Genomic DNA, 17,231 nt, shown 5'->3' with positions numbered 1-17,231 from the left:
GTTACATCTTATAGGGCCATCTTCCCACATCTTTTCATACCTGAGGCTTCTTGTCCCTTTCCTCTGGAGATGGTTCTGTTTCTCTATATACTACGGCTTTGGTTACCAGCATGTCAGGATGCTGCAGTTTTGCCTCCTTGATTGCCAAAGCCAAAGCCTATGGAAACAAAACGCTAAATGTTAAATGGCGGCTCACGTGACTTGCTGTAAGGAGGAAGCAACTGAAGATCATGTGGAAACGAGGAAAAGGTATGTTACTGAGGATGCATAGAACTCTATTCATGGTTCAAGAAATCTTAACATTCTTGTTGTAGATTTCCCATTCAAACCTGTGGCTTGGATCTTTGTAACCACAAATGAAAATAAGTTCCTAGGAGGTGGCTTTAGCGTTCCCTCCTCTCCCCCTGAATTCCCCGCAGAGGGCTGCGGGGAGACGCTCTTGAGTAGCTTAGGATGGACGCTGGTGGAGGAAGGGGTCACCAGCCAAAATTCAGCAGAGGAATTTCGCATACACTTAACTTCACTGGTGCCCAATTTTGGACCATTATTATTTCCTCTGTCAGCCCAAAGCCCCGTTTCATGCTTTTCAAAAGAGGCATCACAGAGAGGAAGGAGTGGGCAATCACCTGCCTTCCGTTCACAGTTTGGAGGAAAACTATGTCCTTAAGAAAATTCATCTGCAGTTGTAGCCCTCTGTTACTGTATGTTGCAATCCCAGCTTACCTCTAGTGTATTGCAGTATGACTGGACTGAAATTGCAGTTGCACCCGCTAACCTACACTTACAGATCTGCTTCCCTTGTAACAGTGATTACTCTAAATGGTCAACATGTTACAGAACAGTGCTGCAGGAGTTTAGAAAGTTGAAATTTCCTCTTCTATGTGGCTACCAAAAGTATAGAAGTTCTAGTGTAGGCTGGAGCATCCCTGTCCTAATATGAAATATTGCAATTGTTTTATCTTTTCTTGCCGGATATTATGATGTATGTGATTTTAGTGCTTTTTTGTTATTTTTCTTTTGTTTCCATCTCTTATAATTTACAAATTTTGAGTAAATATAATTAAAAGTAATAATAATATGAAACTTTAGAAGAGTGCATTTGATTATTATTCTTACTACTACATCTTCCAGAGGCTTATGGTGGCACTCATTTCAATTTATCCTGGCTTTTTAGTTGTTGCTGTTTTATAATTATTTACTATGAAGGAAGCCTACAATGGTTTTACTTAGCTTATTGTTGATTTTATTTAGTTCATAATTAGGTTTTAGTACAATCAAGTGGTATTTAAATGCTAGTAAGTAAATAAAAGGCATACCTCTGGATTTCTTTTGTGTTATTGTGACAGTAAGTCTACCTGTCACAGGGTGATCAGTACTGCGATTTGCTATATACCAGTAAAAATATGTGAGACTCTTATTTCTACCACTAGCTTTCTATGTATAGGGAAGGATGGATCTGGGGATTCTGGCCTCCTTAAGCTTTCCATCCTTGTATTTATGGAAAGCTTATTTCTAACATTACTGACAGCCTCATTCAGATTTCCTTCACACCTGGTCTTGGTCCACATCTTCATCTCCTGTTATGATGATTCGCTTTTCTATTCTGGTTTCAGAAAATCCTCCTTTCACAGTCTGAAATAAGGAAAACAACACATTGAGTGTTTATACAGCACTTCCAATATTTAAAATGTTTTGTAAGTTACCTTTTCTCTCACTCAGCCACTTCAATTCTATGAAGGCTATCGCATTATTTCCTATTTTATAGATACAGAGTTGGGAATAAGAAATAATAATAATAATAATGTCTTCTAATGTCTTCTTGAATAGCTTCCACATGGCTCTTAATTTTGCAGTGTCTCAAGTTGAGTGGTCTTACTTGGCACACATGCTAGTATTCTGGTACTCCTGCTCCAGTCTTACCTTGGTAACATGAGTGGTTGTGGAGGTGGAGAGGGTTTCTGCTGTGGCACCAAAAAGACTGGAGAAGGCTTCTTTCCCAACAGCACTGCTGGTGATCTGCAAAAACATGCAAAGCACCATCCACGTCAGCAGACTGCCTTTTTTATTAAACATGCATACTGGGGCGAAGGTTTATCATGTAAAAGTGTCTGGGCTCTGATTTTCTATTTTTAGGGGGGAGTGGTGGGATCTGTTTGTTATTAACGAAGGTCATAGTTCAGAGAGAGAAGATGTTTTGCACACAGAAAGTCTCAGGTTCACTCTTGGGCGTCGCTTTTGAAAAGTTCTCTTTGCAAACCACTATACCAGTCAAAATCACACAGTACTACTGGGTGCTAAATAAGCTGCTATGACATTGTATACAGCAACCCTGATATCTTCATTGTATTCTAGTATTGCATTCATTTGGTCATTGCTTATTTAAATAAATCAGCTAACTGTTGTCTACTAGTGCCTATTTTGTTAACAGTGCAATCTTATGCATGCGTGCTTAGGAGAAAGTCCCATTGCGTTCAGTGGGGTTCACACTCAGGTTAAGTGTATACAGGACTGCAGCCTGAAACAATAATGCCAAGCTAGACACAGTCAGAATTCAGATACACCGAGTAGACTATCTGAAGAACATCTCAGCAGCATTCTAACAGGCTCACAAGGACAGCCTCTAGCAGACATTTCCAGGTAAAGTGGAATTGCAACAGAGAAAGCTCTGTATTATCTCCTAACAGGTTTCAACACTTGAAAAGAAAAGGGGCCCGCAGCGGGCCTTAATGAGTAGGAAACACACTATAATTTACTTGTACAACTACAGAAGTATCAGATAACCTTTACATATTATGTTGGCTTTCTACTTCATCATTGTTTTCTGAAAAAGGAAGTAAAACACGGAAGGAACCATACTAGTAAAACCCAACCCCTAAACTTTCTGACAGGATATTCACTCACAAGTGTCACAGGAGGATCAGAGCACCTATCAGCACTGTCAGACACATGCTATTATATTCTCATATGAGTAGCTGCTAAGAAACAAGTGCATGAATCAGATTATAAGGGCAGAGAGACAGTAGTTTGCTTGCTTGCAGTCACTGTACGTGTCTCTGGAGGTTGATGGCTGCCAAGAATGATAGAATAGTGGGTTTATTGGTCTGCCATATGTGTTTTAATCATTTTATGCAGTACCAATGACCTCACAGTTCACCTCAGCGGTCTTACATTAGGCATGCTGAAGATGGTCTACTATTCCTATTGCTTCTGTTTTACAAAATTGCCCTGAACCTTGTACTTCTGCTACTGATGCTAGAAAGAAGATGGGCGGGGTAGCCTTAAGAAACAGTAGATATGTGTGTGTGGTTATGCAGGATTTTGGGGTCATTATATGGCTACAGGAGGGATGGGGAATGTGTTCTGGACCAAAACACCAATTGTCTCTGATCAGTAAGCATGCTGGCTGGGGCAGATGGAAGTTGGAATCAAAGAACATCTGTAGAGCTACAGATTTGGCACCGCTGGTCTACCGTGCTCTAACGTAGCTATACCTCAAAAGCCCAGGAATGTAAAATCACTCACTGGAGAGATGGAGCGAAGTTCTGTTGTTCCCTTCCCAGCCTTGGTGCTGTGATCCTGAAAAACACAAGGTGGGTACGGATATAACTAAAGAGAGAAGTGAGGTGTCCTATTCACACAGATCCCCCTACACACGAACAAAAGTTTGCACATTGGGGTTTCTTTATGATCTTGGGCCACACGCAGTTGTTGGAAGCAGACAACATGACACTGAGGGCATGACTAAAGCTGCACCTCACTCTAGAGTCAACACAATTATGCCCTACACACAAGCAATGTGTGAAATAAGGCTTACATTGTTGCCAGATGTGGTTTTGAGGGATGCAATAGAACCTTCAACCCCAGTAAGGGGTACTTACTGAGGTTGTTGATATGGTTTCTGTGCTGACAATGTGGGAAGTGGTTATTGTCTCCTTTCCGCCTGTGGTGGTACCATCAACCTAAACATGAAAAGGGAAATACGGTAAGTCAATAAAGTTTACAGACTAAGCACAAGTGGCAGTCTCTAAGAAGATTAAAAAGAAAACACTTGCCCTGATTCACATGCCAATGAAGAGCTTTAGTGAAATTCTTCACCCAGTTAAAGTAAAATACATGAATTTACATCCGTCTAGACCAGGCATAGGCAACCTCGGCCCGCCAGATGTTTTGGGACTACAATTCCCATCATCCCTGACCACTAGTCCTGTTAGCTAGGGATCATGGGAGTTGTAGTCCCAGAAGATCTGGTGGGCCGAGGTTGCCTATGCCTGGTCTAGACTCATCCCACCTAATTGGACTAATAACTTGGGTATTACTGCACTGGAAGTATCAGAAAAGATGGCACTCTTCTGAAAATGCAGGCATGCTACCGGCATATAAATGAACCATTCTCGTTTGATAACCTTCCAGTGCAACTCATCTGAACAGCACAGCAACCCCTACATTTAAACAAATGCAGTGCAGATGTGATCTTCATATGATGTGTTGCCACTAGAGATATGCAGTGGGCCCATGTTTCATGTGCTTTGACCAAGGTGCTGTGCTGCAAGATAAACAACTGCAATAAAACAAAATAAAATATGTTACCTGCGTAATTTCTGTTGCAGTGAGTCTATGCTGCACAGAGGTTTCCGATTCTGCTTTTTTCACAGTTTCCGTTTTCATGGAGGACTACCAAAGGAACAAAAGAATTTAGCAACAATCCAACCTGCATTTAACTGAACAAAATTGCTGGTTTGTGCACAATTCCCTCGCTCCACCTTGCACTTTGTAGGCTGTCATGGATGAAGTTATTTTAATTGCACAGAACTTGTTTAGCTTGAGTTCAAGCGTCCTTCTATTGCAAAGAGCAAGTGCAGTTTTCAAACAGCAGAGAGAACTGACTGAAAATATGAAACTCAAGGACGTTGTAGAGGACTCCAGTAAAGGTAAGAGAATGGAATTAAAATTCAAACTGGCAAAGTAAGATGATAACTGCAGTAACTTACAGTAAAAGGGGTGGGGAGATGAATTTAGAACTTTGCATTTTAATGCAAATCTCTGCAGAACAAACAAACAATTCCATTGGAAGGAGTAGATGCACATAAATACAAACTGTCTTGCAAATATAGGACATTTGGTGAAGCAAATTTATAGGACATTTGGCTTAACTGTATATTCCCACAGACAGTATTGCTTTCCCCAGCATTTGCTCTGTTTTGTTTTCACTTCTATTTTTCTCAGTCAGTCTGGAGAAAGTTACTTTAACTATTCTTGCTATAACCATTTCCCCACTGCACCGAATCTGACTTAAATAGAAGCAGAATAAACTATAGTCATTTACCTCAGCTCCCATCCTAGAAACTATTCATCTCATCAATAGTCACATCATTATACATATTAAATGTCTTCAATACAAATGTTATTTGTTGATTCATGCAACATAGAAACTTGCTATGGTGGAACAGCAAATACAGTGGGGGTTAAAGGTATGATGGTAACTTCACGGGTTAGGAGATACAAAAGGACACACTTAACAAAACACACATGCACTTGGGTGTCAAAGACATGCAAACATGACAGCAACATTCATGAAGGTAGATAAAATATTCTAGTTTTTTAAAACAAAAACAAAAAGACGCTGTTTGGAAATAGACGTGCTTCTCCAAACAGGTGTGAGACAGACAGTCCATCGAGCAATGCAAATGCCAAAAACAGACAACACTGCAAATGAGGACACTAAGAAACAGCCGTGCACCATGGCTTCCTTTTGTACCTCTTCTGGGATTACTTGGGGAACCTTATCCCCTTCCTTGGCAACATCTTCCTGCACGGGAGCTGGCTTGTCCGATTCCTCAGAAGAAATCACGCCCTCTGCTTCTCCCTCACTCTTTTCCTTGTCAAGCTCAGGCAAACTCCGGGAGAAGTCTTCGAAGGCGGCGCTGTGGTAGTCGCCAATGACTGTGAAGTCCACCTCAGCCTCAAGGCTGGAAGTTGAGCTGACCGTGATGCTTGAGCACTTGCGCTCGATGGCCAGGTGGTTGTCTTTAAGGAAGACAGAGTCTCTCTCCTGGTCTTGCTCCTCGTCCCCAGTGTCACTTTCGGGGGCCCTGTGCCGAGGTGGCTTAGATTTCTCCTCTGTGCCCTCCCTCAATCCCGCTCTCTGAATGAGACAAAAAGGAGGAAAGAAGCTATGGCTGTAAGTGCCGAATGACAGGTTACAGCCATCAGGCCCCGTTGGTTTGGGGTGGAGAGGGAGAGAGGAAGCATCATCGAAAGGGTATCAAGCACATCCCAAGCATGAAAACCAAAACTTCTCACAGCAAAAACTCTGCAGGGAGAAGGGGAAAGGGTTTCTGATTTTACCTGCAAAACTGCAAGGAGGAAATAAAACAATGACCTTGGAAATATTAATCCCAAATAGATGAGTGGCACTTGTAGCAAAAGCGGGTGTGTGCAAAAAGAGGAGATGTTGTTAAGACATTAATAAAGAAGTTCAGACTCTCACTGACCATTGGGGAAGCAGGAGGACAGAAAAGTGGAGGCAGAGAGTAGAAAAGTTTGGGTGTGGGGAAAAAGACAAAAGGTTAAGGCAAATTGGCTGCACATATTGCAGGAGAAGCAAGAACACTTGTCAATTTCACTGAGATGAGATCATTTGTTATTTTCTGCCACTGTATATACCTCACTTCGCTTTTTAAGGCTCCTTTTAAAGAACGTGCAAGGAACGATTCGGTGGTATCCTGAAATATCAGTGTTTGTGAAAGGGCGTGTGTTGTGAGAACTCGCATCTCTGGACTGAGTATGCCACCAGAGGAAACCTGTTAAAAGTATGAACTTTTCCAGGGTAGATTTTTAATCAGTGTAATTGACAAGAAAAAAATCAGAACAAAAGGACATCATTCTCCTAGCTCCCCCAAAAGCTACACATACCTCTCAACTGCATCAATGTGGAAATTCCACCCCCAAACTGGCCTATATTCCTGCACCATATTGAAACACTTTGTATTATTCATTCACAAAGAATTGCCACTTGTTAGGGATTGAGCCAAAAGTTACTATGGTCAATGGAGATTCTCCTCATGGCACCAGTGGGGTTTGGCCTGTGCCCCAGGAAGTAAATGCTATTCTTTAATTTAGATGCTATGATGTCCTACTTCTTAATGCCTGGTTTTGTCCAGGTTTCTGGTATGTTGAGAGGTATGAGAAAAGATAATTAAAACAAACAGAAGAGGAGCATATATATGTGTGTGTATACATATATAAAGATATATAGTAGCTCAGTAAGCTGGGGAAGGAGGTGGTGGCACACGGCTCTCTAGGGTGAGGTTTTACACCACAAAAGCAAGCAGTTAGTAAAACATCATTGAGACCTGAGGGGCCACTGGAGGAGCAGCCATTAAACTCTCTTCTTTCGGGGAGGCTTTTACTGATGGGCCTGACAAATCCTTTTCTTCCCAAGCTGATTCTTGAAATTTGCTCTAGATTAGAGAAAAGGGGTTAGTCTTAAAAGAGCAGAAAGGAACTCAGCTAGTGCCTTGGTGGGAGCAGTGGGAAGCTATTTTTGTCAGCCAGCCACTAGCTTGCCAAAGGCAGGAGGGGAGGAGAGGAGGGGCTCACAAGCCAAGCAAAAGAAGGGATATCAAAATTAAGAGATGCAAGAAGGAAGAAGCTGGAAGCGTGAGAATGTTGCTGCTAGGTGTGTGCGTGGAGGTATGGGAGAGATACAAAGCTCTCAGCGCGTCATCCTTTCCCACCCTGCCACTGCACGATTCCATTCACAAAACTCATTTTGCTTGGATTTGAGTTAGCAGCTGGCACTCTCCAAGTTAGCCAAACCTCCAGGAGTTCTCTCTCACACACATACACACACAGAGAGAACAATCCAAAAGCTGATGAACTGCCTGGGCCAGCAAGTTTGCATTCAGCAACTGAGCCAGGTCATACACACACACACAAAGGACAGGGGATGCAAGCAGCGGCTCTTGGTCAACGGCCATGTTTGAAGCCATGGCACATGGTGCATAAAGGCAAGTCACACAACATGCTTCATGAACTTTCCAGTGGGACAGTTCATTTGAGAGGTTACCACAGCTTCTGCCAAAGTGATTTCACAGCCAGAATCGGGAGAAGCCAGCTCAACATCCCCTTCTGGTTCTTGCTCTGATCCGACAGAAATATCTTCCTTCCAAGATGAAGACTGGGATGGTTCTCCCTCACTTGTTCCTTGTACAACAGCTAGGTAGTTGACATCCAGGGCTTTGCCATCCAAAGTGCCTGAGGCCAACTCAACATCTGCACAGCTGTTCTCTAAAAATATACCTGTTTGTAGCTCTATCTGCATCCTTGATAGATCCTTTAGTGTCTCATTGCCAGTGCAACTCTCGTACAACCCCTTTGGAGTTGCATGTTGCTCACCACAAAGTGGGCTATATACTTCACCTTGTTCAAACATCCGGATTTTAGAAGCTACGGAGACTTCTTGGTCCATCTCATTTCTATACTCAAATAAACCCCTGTGGTTCTCTACAGGTGCTGCTATATCCTGATGTTTTTGAAGTGGAGTAGTTGTATCTCTGCTAAATGCCATGTGATTCAGTGGCTCTAGACCTGGTTTCCCTTCCTTGATAACAGTGTGCAGTTCTTCCCTTTCCTGTGCTACGACACGATAAGGATGCAGACATTCTTTGCTCCTTTTTGCTGGCCCAATATTAGGAGAGACAGTATGGGTGGCCTCAGTTCCGTCTTCCGAAGAAGATTGATCCTGGAATGTCTCTCTTGGTTCTGGAGGTTTAGAATCAGGAGGGCCAGCCTGGGATAAAATGTCATCCCTGGATGGCTGTTTCAAGTTGGAGAATTTATCCTCAGTCAGCTCTTCCAAGTCTAGAGTTACACCCTCTGTTTCTTTGAGATGATCTTTGGCTACCTCTTCCATTTCATAGTGTCCATCCAAAGCTGAGCCTTTCAAGTCTTCGATTTTATCCTTACTCACCCCTTCTGCTTTTACGTGCCTATCCAATTCTTTATCTTTAGCCAACTTATCCAATACATCTCTGTCTAACTCTTCAGCCTCAGAGGGAGCACCCTGAGTTGTCTCTCTTAATTCTGAGAGATTATCCAAAGCTGATGGTTCATCTTTAGTTGACTCTTCAGACAGAGTAGGCTTATCTTTCATCATCTGCTCCACTTCAGTATGGTTGGCATTGGCTGCATCTTCCAGTTCTTGGAGTCTCTGTTTATCTACAACTACCAATTCATGGTTATCCACTTTAGCCAACTCTTCCAATTCAGGGTGTTTGTCCTTGGAAGAGATTTCTGATGTGGCACGTTTACTTTGAACTTCAGAGTATTTGTCATGGGGAGGCTGGCTTGAATCAAGGGTTTCATCCTGGGGCAATTCTCCTGGTTTTGCATCCTGTGGTTTACTCTGCTCTTCATCTGAAATTTCTGTAGTACAGGAAAGCTGCTGTAGTGAGAAACCCAGGGTGGATTTCGTAATCTCTATGGCTTCCATTTGAAGGAATATTTGAGAAGTTTCAGTTTCTTCTAATTTATTAATTTCTCTTTGAGTTTCTGAAGTTCTGAATGTCAAACCTACTTTTTCCATGCCAGTATCAACTTCCTTCTTGTCAGATTCTTCTCCACCTTCTTGGAGAATACTGTGAGTTTCATCTGCTCCCTGTTCTTGCCCACAGGAGAGATAAGCTGCTGTTTCTTTTGTTGGGGATCCAGATTTTGGCTGTGGCATCGATAAATGGAAAACTCTTTGGCTGAATACTTCTGTAGAATGATGTGCATTGGATTCTCTGTAAACTTTTGTTCCATAATCAGTTGGTTCTACCGAAGCTTTTTTCTCTGGAGTTGATGAATGCTCTTCTTTCTCATAAGCACATGACTCTGCGGTATGTATCTTTTTACCATCCTCTGTAACTTTGTCAGGCAAATCTGATTTTATAAGTGGTTTACTGAGTTCCGATTGTCCTCCCCCGTAAGTGGACGACCTGGATTGGAACTCATCATCTTCCTTGATCTCTGTTGCACCGGAAGCTGGTGCAAAACTGGGGCTCTTCTCTTTTTCATCTAATGACTCTGTTTGGTTGTCCTGCCTGTCTTCAGATGAGCCGGACTTTTCTCTGGCAGGTACTGTATTGATCTTATCACCATCTTTTTCACCAGTTTCTTCAGACCCCAAATAGATTATCCTTTCTGCAGCAGAAGATACCATCTTCACCTTAGTTCTAACAGCCTCAGAATCTGAGGTAGTTTTGAACACTTCTTTGTCTGACAGAGTCAAAGTAGTCCTGTGTTCTTGTATTATAGTTCTGCTTTGTTTGTTTGGAGATTCTGAGGCATGTATTTGCCTTTCTTCAACTTGGAAACCTTCAGGTATGGTACTCTTTTCTGTTGGTCCTTCGGGGTGGTGAGCTGGTTGCTCAAGAGTGGTAGAAGCCACCACTGCTGCTTCCATTTTGTCTTTCTGTTCCCCTTTCTCCTCAAGTTTAGTGGAAGCCACCATCACTGCCTCTCTTTGACCTTTCTGTTCTGCCTCCTCAGGATGAGTGGAGGCTACCATGACTGTCTCCATTTTATCTTTCTGCTCGTCTCTCTCCTCAGCAGACTGTCCATCTGTCTCAGAAGAGTGTTTCCTGCTATCTCTCTCGTACACATCATCATCCCATAATGATTCAAAATCTTCTGGGCTGGCTATCATCTTGGCTTTTTTCCGAATATGTGCTCTGCCTTCCCCACTTGCTCTCTCTTCTTGCTTTGCTGCTGCTGCTTTGAGTTCCCTCACTGCAGTGGTCACTTTTGTTAAATCCAGATCTGGATGCTTCTCGGAAGGACCTGCATGCGCCTCTTCTTTCTGGGTCTCAACTATTTGTTTTAGTGCTAGCTCTTCCAGCCCAGAAGTTTCTCTTTCTATAAATACCCAATGCTCTGAACCCTGCATTGCAATTGGAGCAAGAAGAGTTAGCATTAAACATAATTTTCCTGAACACCTCATTATTAACATGCAGCAAGAGTCTTGCCAACATCCTTGTAATCACTAAACTGTATTACTACTAAAGAAACAACCTGGAGGTAGATGCCTTTAAGGAGGTGTTTGTTATTGACTGAATGCATGATGAAATCTCAAAAGCACAGTTCTGAGACTGGGGCTGAGAGCTAGATTTTAACAGACAGTATTTCTCCCTTCCCGTTTGCAAAAGTCTGATGCCAAAAGTTTATACAAATCATGAGCTACATAATCAGCTATGTGTGATTCTGACTGTTGGATAGATGATTTGGAAATTCAAGGTCTCGTGATCAAATCAGAATTCTAATGTAAGCTTTAAAACAATATTCAAACATTGATTTAAATTAACCACATGTTAATTATCTGCATACCTAAGCAACAAACTCATCCATAGTGCATAGTTATATCCACATCTAACTAAATCACTTTGTAAGCTGGCAAGTCAAGTTACTGTAATGAGACTTTCTCTTTGGTGCCTAAATTTCCACAGTGAAATTTATCCAGATCTTTCATATCTCAGTATGTCTGTGTGCAAGAATGATAAACATCTTTCATGATGGGAATGGGAGGAATCCCTTTAGCCTATAGTCAAGAGCAAGACTACAGACTGAAGATCTTGTTGCACCCTGTTTTTCTAGGCTCCAGCAGCATCCACAGGTTCTCCGCACTGAGAAAGCAAGTGAAATAGTTGAGACACTTTTGTTCTCTCACATGGTGTTACACTGCTCTGGACAAACTTGAGTAGAGGCAACAATTTTGGTCCAGTGCCCCAGTTAATATGAACCCAAGACCAATTCCATTTTTAAAAAGGCAGATCAGAGGGCTAGAACTAGGAAGGCACTGCTAAGAAAGTAAAAGGCAGAAACTGTTATGCAAACTGATTTAAAAGGCAGTACAGCAAAGTGTGTACATGAGTCTGACCAAACTGCAGGAGGCAGTGGAAGATAGGAGTGCCTGGCGTGCTATGGTCCATGGGGTCACGAAGAGTCGGACACGACTAAATGACTAAACAACAACAGCAGCAAAGTGTAGGAGGCAGGGAAAAGAAAACCTAGTATTTAGTGCATCACATAGCACAGCAGTACCAAACTACTTAAACACTGTGTATGATGCTGTGTATTAATATGTAGTGATTTGCTTTTTATGTCATGTGTGTTATCCAAGCCCATCACCCATTGAGGGTTCAGTCATCACTGTAGAAGAAAGCAGGAAGACAGAGCACTTATTGTGGTTGGAGATGTTACTGGTGATTTCCCCAAAGATTGAAAGAATGCATTGCAACAGAGAGATTTTTCCTGTAGCCTCACAAAGGCTTCAGATCTGGTGGAGGCAGCTGTGATTTGCTCCAGTGCCATGGGCTACATTGTGGTACAGTGCCACGAGTCAGTCTGAGAGGCTAATTACACCACAGTACTCTTCAATACTGGAAGGCAACTATGGAGCAAACAGTCGTGCAGGTCTGAATGTATGCACAGAATGAAGTACCAATCATTTACAGCTGTATGCTCAAACCTTGCTATAGAAAAATTTGTGTCAACTGCACTGATGGGAATAAAAACAACATGTAACTCTATTTGCCTTGTCCCATTAAATATATCTTCAAGAAAACTCAAATGTAAGAATCCGCAAAACATCATTTCCATTTCTATCGTTGCTGAGTCTCCTAATAACTAGTGCTGTGACAAATGTTTGCTCATTTCAACATTGAAGTAGTAGTTTCAAAGCAATCAGAAGCATGTCCTAAAAAAAGTCTTAAATGTGCATCTTTTTTTGAAGCTGGCATTGTTTCCTCTATACTTTTTAGGGACATTGCAACTTGGTTAGAGCTTCCTTTTCTTTCCTAGAGTGATCCTAGCAAATCAGGGATTACACCAACACCTTGTGAACTATTAAATTTGCCTATGTGCTTATGTCAAAAGGGAGAAACAAAAATGGATTCAGAGTGAAGGCAATCCTTCCTGGAGTGGTCGCATGGGTGACCCTAACCAATTAGAGATCTTGTAGTGAATCTGATGACATACATTATATGCACAGTGCTTCAGACACTTCATTCATACAATCTACTGTACTCTGCTGTACAAAGGGAAAACTCACATTCATTGTTCTGCCTGCCTTTGTTTCTGGCCTCACCACTCAGGAAGGTTGCCAAAAAGAAAATGCAGCCCCTTGGGCTGAAGAGGTTTCCCCCCTCTTGGAAACCAACTATTATGCAGCATGGCATCTGCCTTTATTGCCATGCCCTGAGGACATCTAAGCACCCACACTCAAGTTTGATTGATTGTCTCTCCATAATACAGTTTCTCTAACTATCTTCTCTCCCACTGTCCACTAGAAGGCACTTCTCTGTAACTTGGTCCTGGGCCATACTGATACAGTTAAGGCCCAAACTAACTTTCGTAATCTTGAGAGCTATGCCAGAAACCACATTCAGAACTGGCACGAACTGTGCATGCTATCCATCCTAAGATAGGAACTAGCTTCCAGAGTGAATGGGTTTGACAACTATGGTGCCTGTGCGAACAACTATTGGGTTGTTTATTGTTGGTTGTGAAATGCCACAACCATTGCTCAAGTTACAAGCTGCGTATGCATGCACCTCCATTAACTGCGAACTGAATACAATATCAATATTACTTTCCACTGCAGCTGATTTTCATAGAGTTATCCTGTTCAAGTACCAGCTAGTTCAGACACGCTTTCAACAAACTTTACCCCAATAGTCAGTTGAAGAGTCTACATATACCACTGTCAGGACAATATTCAAAATCAACCACATATCTGCCCTTAACACACCAAGAATTACTAGGTTGGATGGAATAACTTTATAACATTTCAAATGAATCCCCAATTTACTGACCATTGCTAAATATGGCTGATCAACTGTAATTAACAGTGTGATCTTATACATGCCTATTCAGAAGCATATCCCACCGAATACAGTAGGTAAGCATGTATAAAAGATTGCAGCCTAAACCTTTCTTACTGCAAATGGAAATAAAAAAGAGAAGCAGATACAGAAAGAGAGAAAAAGGAAGGGTGGTGATAACCTCAGGAGAAGAAACAAGGCTTTTCTGTGTAAAAGACTCCATGATTAAGGCAGCTCCATGCTCAGATGACAGATCCTCTGGAGAATCCTCTTCTGACATCTATTTCAGCAGGGGAAACCCAAGACCCCAAGGCAGAGAAAGAGGCAGAGAAAGAAAGAGAGAGAGAGAAAGAGAAAGAGTGAGAAAGAGAGAAATAAGCAGTAGAAGAAGAGATAATGAGAGACAGAGAGACAGTAAATAAAGTATGGAGAATACACTCCATTCCTAGAGCTTTCACTTTCATCTTCCACTTTTACCTGACAACTTTTCTAGCATGAAAACACCCTATCCTTCAGCTTCCATCATTTCCGTGTCAATGACAATAACAACGACCTAATGAACGCTACTTCTATCTCCTATAACGCCTGAAGACACAGAGATCCACCTTGCTTCCATCATAAAGGTTTCAGCTCAGTTCCAGACAGATCTTGCTCAATGCACAACCTTTGATCTAGGAATATTCGGCAAACTATGAGCCTAACTAGATGTGATGGGTGCACTCATGGTTGTTTATTCCATGTCTACTACATTCACAGACAGAACAGATGGGGTGTCCAATTTTACTATCAAAAGTGGCATGCGGTAAGAAGAGTTCAGCCTTCCTCCTCCTCATATGCCTTTGCTTCAGACACCTTTGTTCCTAGGCTGCTTTACATTCCTTTTATTGGAGCTGAGTTGTAAGCAAAATTGTTCTGAGCAATGGAGTGTGGAGAAGTAAGTGGGGAAGGACTCAGTTCTCCTCATCTATGCCCCTGTTTTGATGTAGAAGCAAGACCTCCATCCCACCTTATGTGCAAATAGGACAGACGTATAATGACAAATCTGGCTGCCTCCATCAATTTGGTCCTACCGCTTTCAGCCTCCATTTGCTTGTACCTTTGCCCAGAAACCACTGTTTTAAAGTACCATGAAGCAGAAAGCGCACCACACTAACACTCAAACCACATAGTGGTGGGTGATCCATGTCCCAACCATAAAGGCTGGAGAGAATTCAAATGCAGTAGAGATGGATGCCACATGGTCCCTGATCAGACTGATTCTGTTATGATGTGAGCAGATAAAGTATCAAGAACGAAGCCACACAGAACAGCTGCATGGCACTGATATGCGACAGACAAAACCTTCATAAAATTAGAGCAAAACAAACCTCGTTGGCCTTCTCTGGGGTTCCCCTTGGTGTCTCATCCTCATGTTTGGGCGAGGAAGAGGCAGGCGAGGAAGGCAGCCTCCTATCCCGGTCCCTGTGCACGAGTTTGCTGTTAGGTTCCTTCAGGGTCCTCTTCAACTCATTGATGCTGGCCTGGTGCTTTAGCAAAACATCTTCCGGTTTGTCTAAAAACTTTTGGAGGGAGAGGGGAAGGTAACTACTGAGGTGAGGATTAGAGGAAGGAACATGAGTGGGACGAGTGATCTTTTCCGAGGTGGAAGCTTCACTGAGTTTAGAACCTCAGAGGCTGTAACCTCTGTAAAGTGAAATCTCCACTACAATGGAGACTTTAATTTTCATGAAACCACAGCTTAGGATGACAGTTAGGGCTAAAAGACTGGCCCTGCCACTGAACTTAATCAAGAATGGTCCTGTTTTCCTTGAAGAAAAGTCACCGTGGTCAAAGAGATTCCCTTTTGGTGTAAACTTTATGGTAATCTATAGCAGAATTCTCTTTCTTGACTCCCACAGGCCTAGATTTTATTTTATTGGAATGTTAGTCATTCTAGGGTCAACAGCTTAAGGAGCCAAGAGACAGATATGTTTCTGTCCAGTGTTTCCAATCTTGTATGGTAATTTCGATCGATATCCTCAGGAACATCAAGTCTGCAACTGAAAAAGCTGAAGATTTAAAATCTGAACCAGGAGCCAGATATAGGCTATTTCAAATAGTAAAAAAGGATGAAAACAGGGCTCTAGGTTTGGTATAAAATCAAGTGGGTTCAGGGCCAGAATTATACGACTAAGTCATCCCCTTTTATAAAGTTTTTACTGTGGTTAAGTGAAGTTCCACCCTGTTGGATTGTGCAAACTGTTTCAAAGAGAGGAAGACCATAAATATGTGTGCCCAACTCAAATAAGAATTTAGGTCCTGTTCCCTACCTGTGATATTCTTCTCTGATGAAAGTCTCCCCTCCCTGTATTTCCAGATTCCACAGAGATGCCACAAAAACCAGTCATCAGCTCTAAGTCCCTTCAAAGCAGAGCAGCATTTCCCAAACTTTTTACAATCAAAGGACATTTTTCTTCAGAAATAAAATTGGAGTCACACTGAAAGTTTTCTGTTCTGTCTTAAGACTAAAAATAACTGGGAGTGCACTTCTTGTGCTTCTGTTTGAGTCACTGTTCTGGGTGTCACTCCCAACTACAAAGAAGCATGCCAAGAACAGTGATTTATATTCATTGAAATCCTATGCATTTCTACTCGGAAGGAAGCCCTAATGATTTCAGTGGCACTTGCTCCCAGATAAGCATGCAAAGAGTTGCAGCTGAAGAGATGCAACTTTTGAGGATGAGTAATTCTGCTGTCTATGAACTAGGAGAGACTGAATGATTAAACCATCTCCAATGCTGAAATTCAGCAGAAGTATTTTGCCTGCAGTGGAGACTGAGCGCTTTGGGGCTTTCTATAGGCATCTGTCTGGCCACTGTGAGAACAGGATAGTGGACCAGAAGGTCCTTAGACCTGATCCAGCAGGGCTCATCTTGTGTTTTTAAAAAGGCAAGGCAATAATAGCTAGGCATGCAGTCTCCTTTGTGAGTGGGCAATTGAAAGGACCCTTTAATTGGTATCCTGCGCCAGACTAGCAGTCCTCTTCTGCCATGCTAAAGAACATATTTGGGGAATGACTGCCCCAGAGGCTGAGAAACTAAGAACTGGAAGTGTGAGCATCTCTGAATCAGTTTGCCCCTTGCCCCATTCATGTACCGGTGAGGTTGTAAATAAGGACCATAAAAGGGTTGCAATATGGAGCATGCAGAAGTAATGGATGGTAAAACAACACAAAGGGAACAATAGCCGGCACTGAAGATCAGGTGCTTGGAGAATTTGTGTGTCTGTGTGGATGGATGGACAGCCAGGCAGGAAATCAGTAGCTGATACACCTTGGCTGTCTTGGGAAACTAAAACTGTAGCATGACAACATTAGTATGCAGTGACAGC

The 17,231-nt window shown here is 42.3% G+C and overlaps 1 protein-coding gene across 10 annotated transcripts in view; it reads right to left on the bottom strand.

Moving 5' to 3' along the window:
• EPB41L1 (erythrocyte membrane protein band 4.1 like 1) overlaps nt 1-17,231 on the bottom strand; it is a 172,951-nt gene that overhangs the window by 2,015 nt on the left and 153,705 nt on the right. For 4 of the 10 annotated variants that reach the window (XM_081009177.1, XM_081009182.1, XM_081009179.1 and 1 more), the window contains 11 exons: nt 15,230-15,421; nt 14,044-14,142; nt 8,069-10,924; nt 7,353-7,460; nt 5,756-6,142; nt 4,588-4,671; nt 3,879-3,959; nt 3,523-3,576; nt 1,921-2,016; nt 1,552-1,632; nt 41-157 (listed from right to left, as the gene is read on the bottom strand). In XM_081009177.1, the coding sequence (XP_080865303.1) occupies nt 41-157; nt 1,552-1,632; nt 1,921-2,016; nt 3,523-3,576; nt 3,879-3,959; nt 4,588-4,671; nt 5,756-6,142; nt 7,353-7,460; nt 8,069-10,924; nt 14,044-14,142; nt 15,230-15,421 (4,155 nt within the window). The remainder of the gene's footprint in view (nt 1-40; nt 158-1,551; nt 1,633-1,920; nt 2,017-3,522; nt 3,577-3,878; nt 3,960-4,587; nt 4,672-5,755; nt 6,143-7,352; nt 7,461-8,068; nt 10,925-14,043; nt 14,143-15,229; nt 15,422-17,231) is intronic. The other 6 variants (XM_081009185.1, XM_081009186.1, XM_081009181.1 and 3 more) reach the window with 5 other exon arrangements.

Source organism: Podarcis pityusensis, assembly GCF_964106645.2.
Source record: "Podarcis pityusensis genome assembly, chromosome: 6".
NCBI classification, from domain to species: Eukaryota; Metazoa; Chordata; class Lepidosauria; order Squamata; family Lacertidae; genus Podarcis; species Podarcis pityusensis.
Note: the sequence above shows the minus strand (reverse complement) of the source record. Positions and strands in the feature narration are given on the sequence as shown.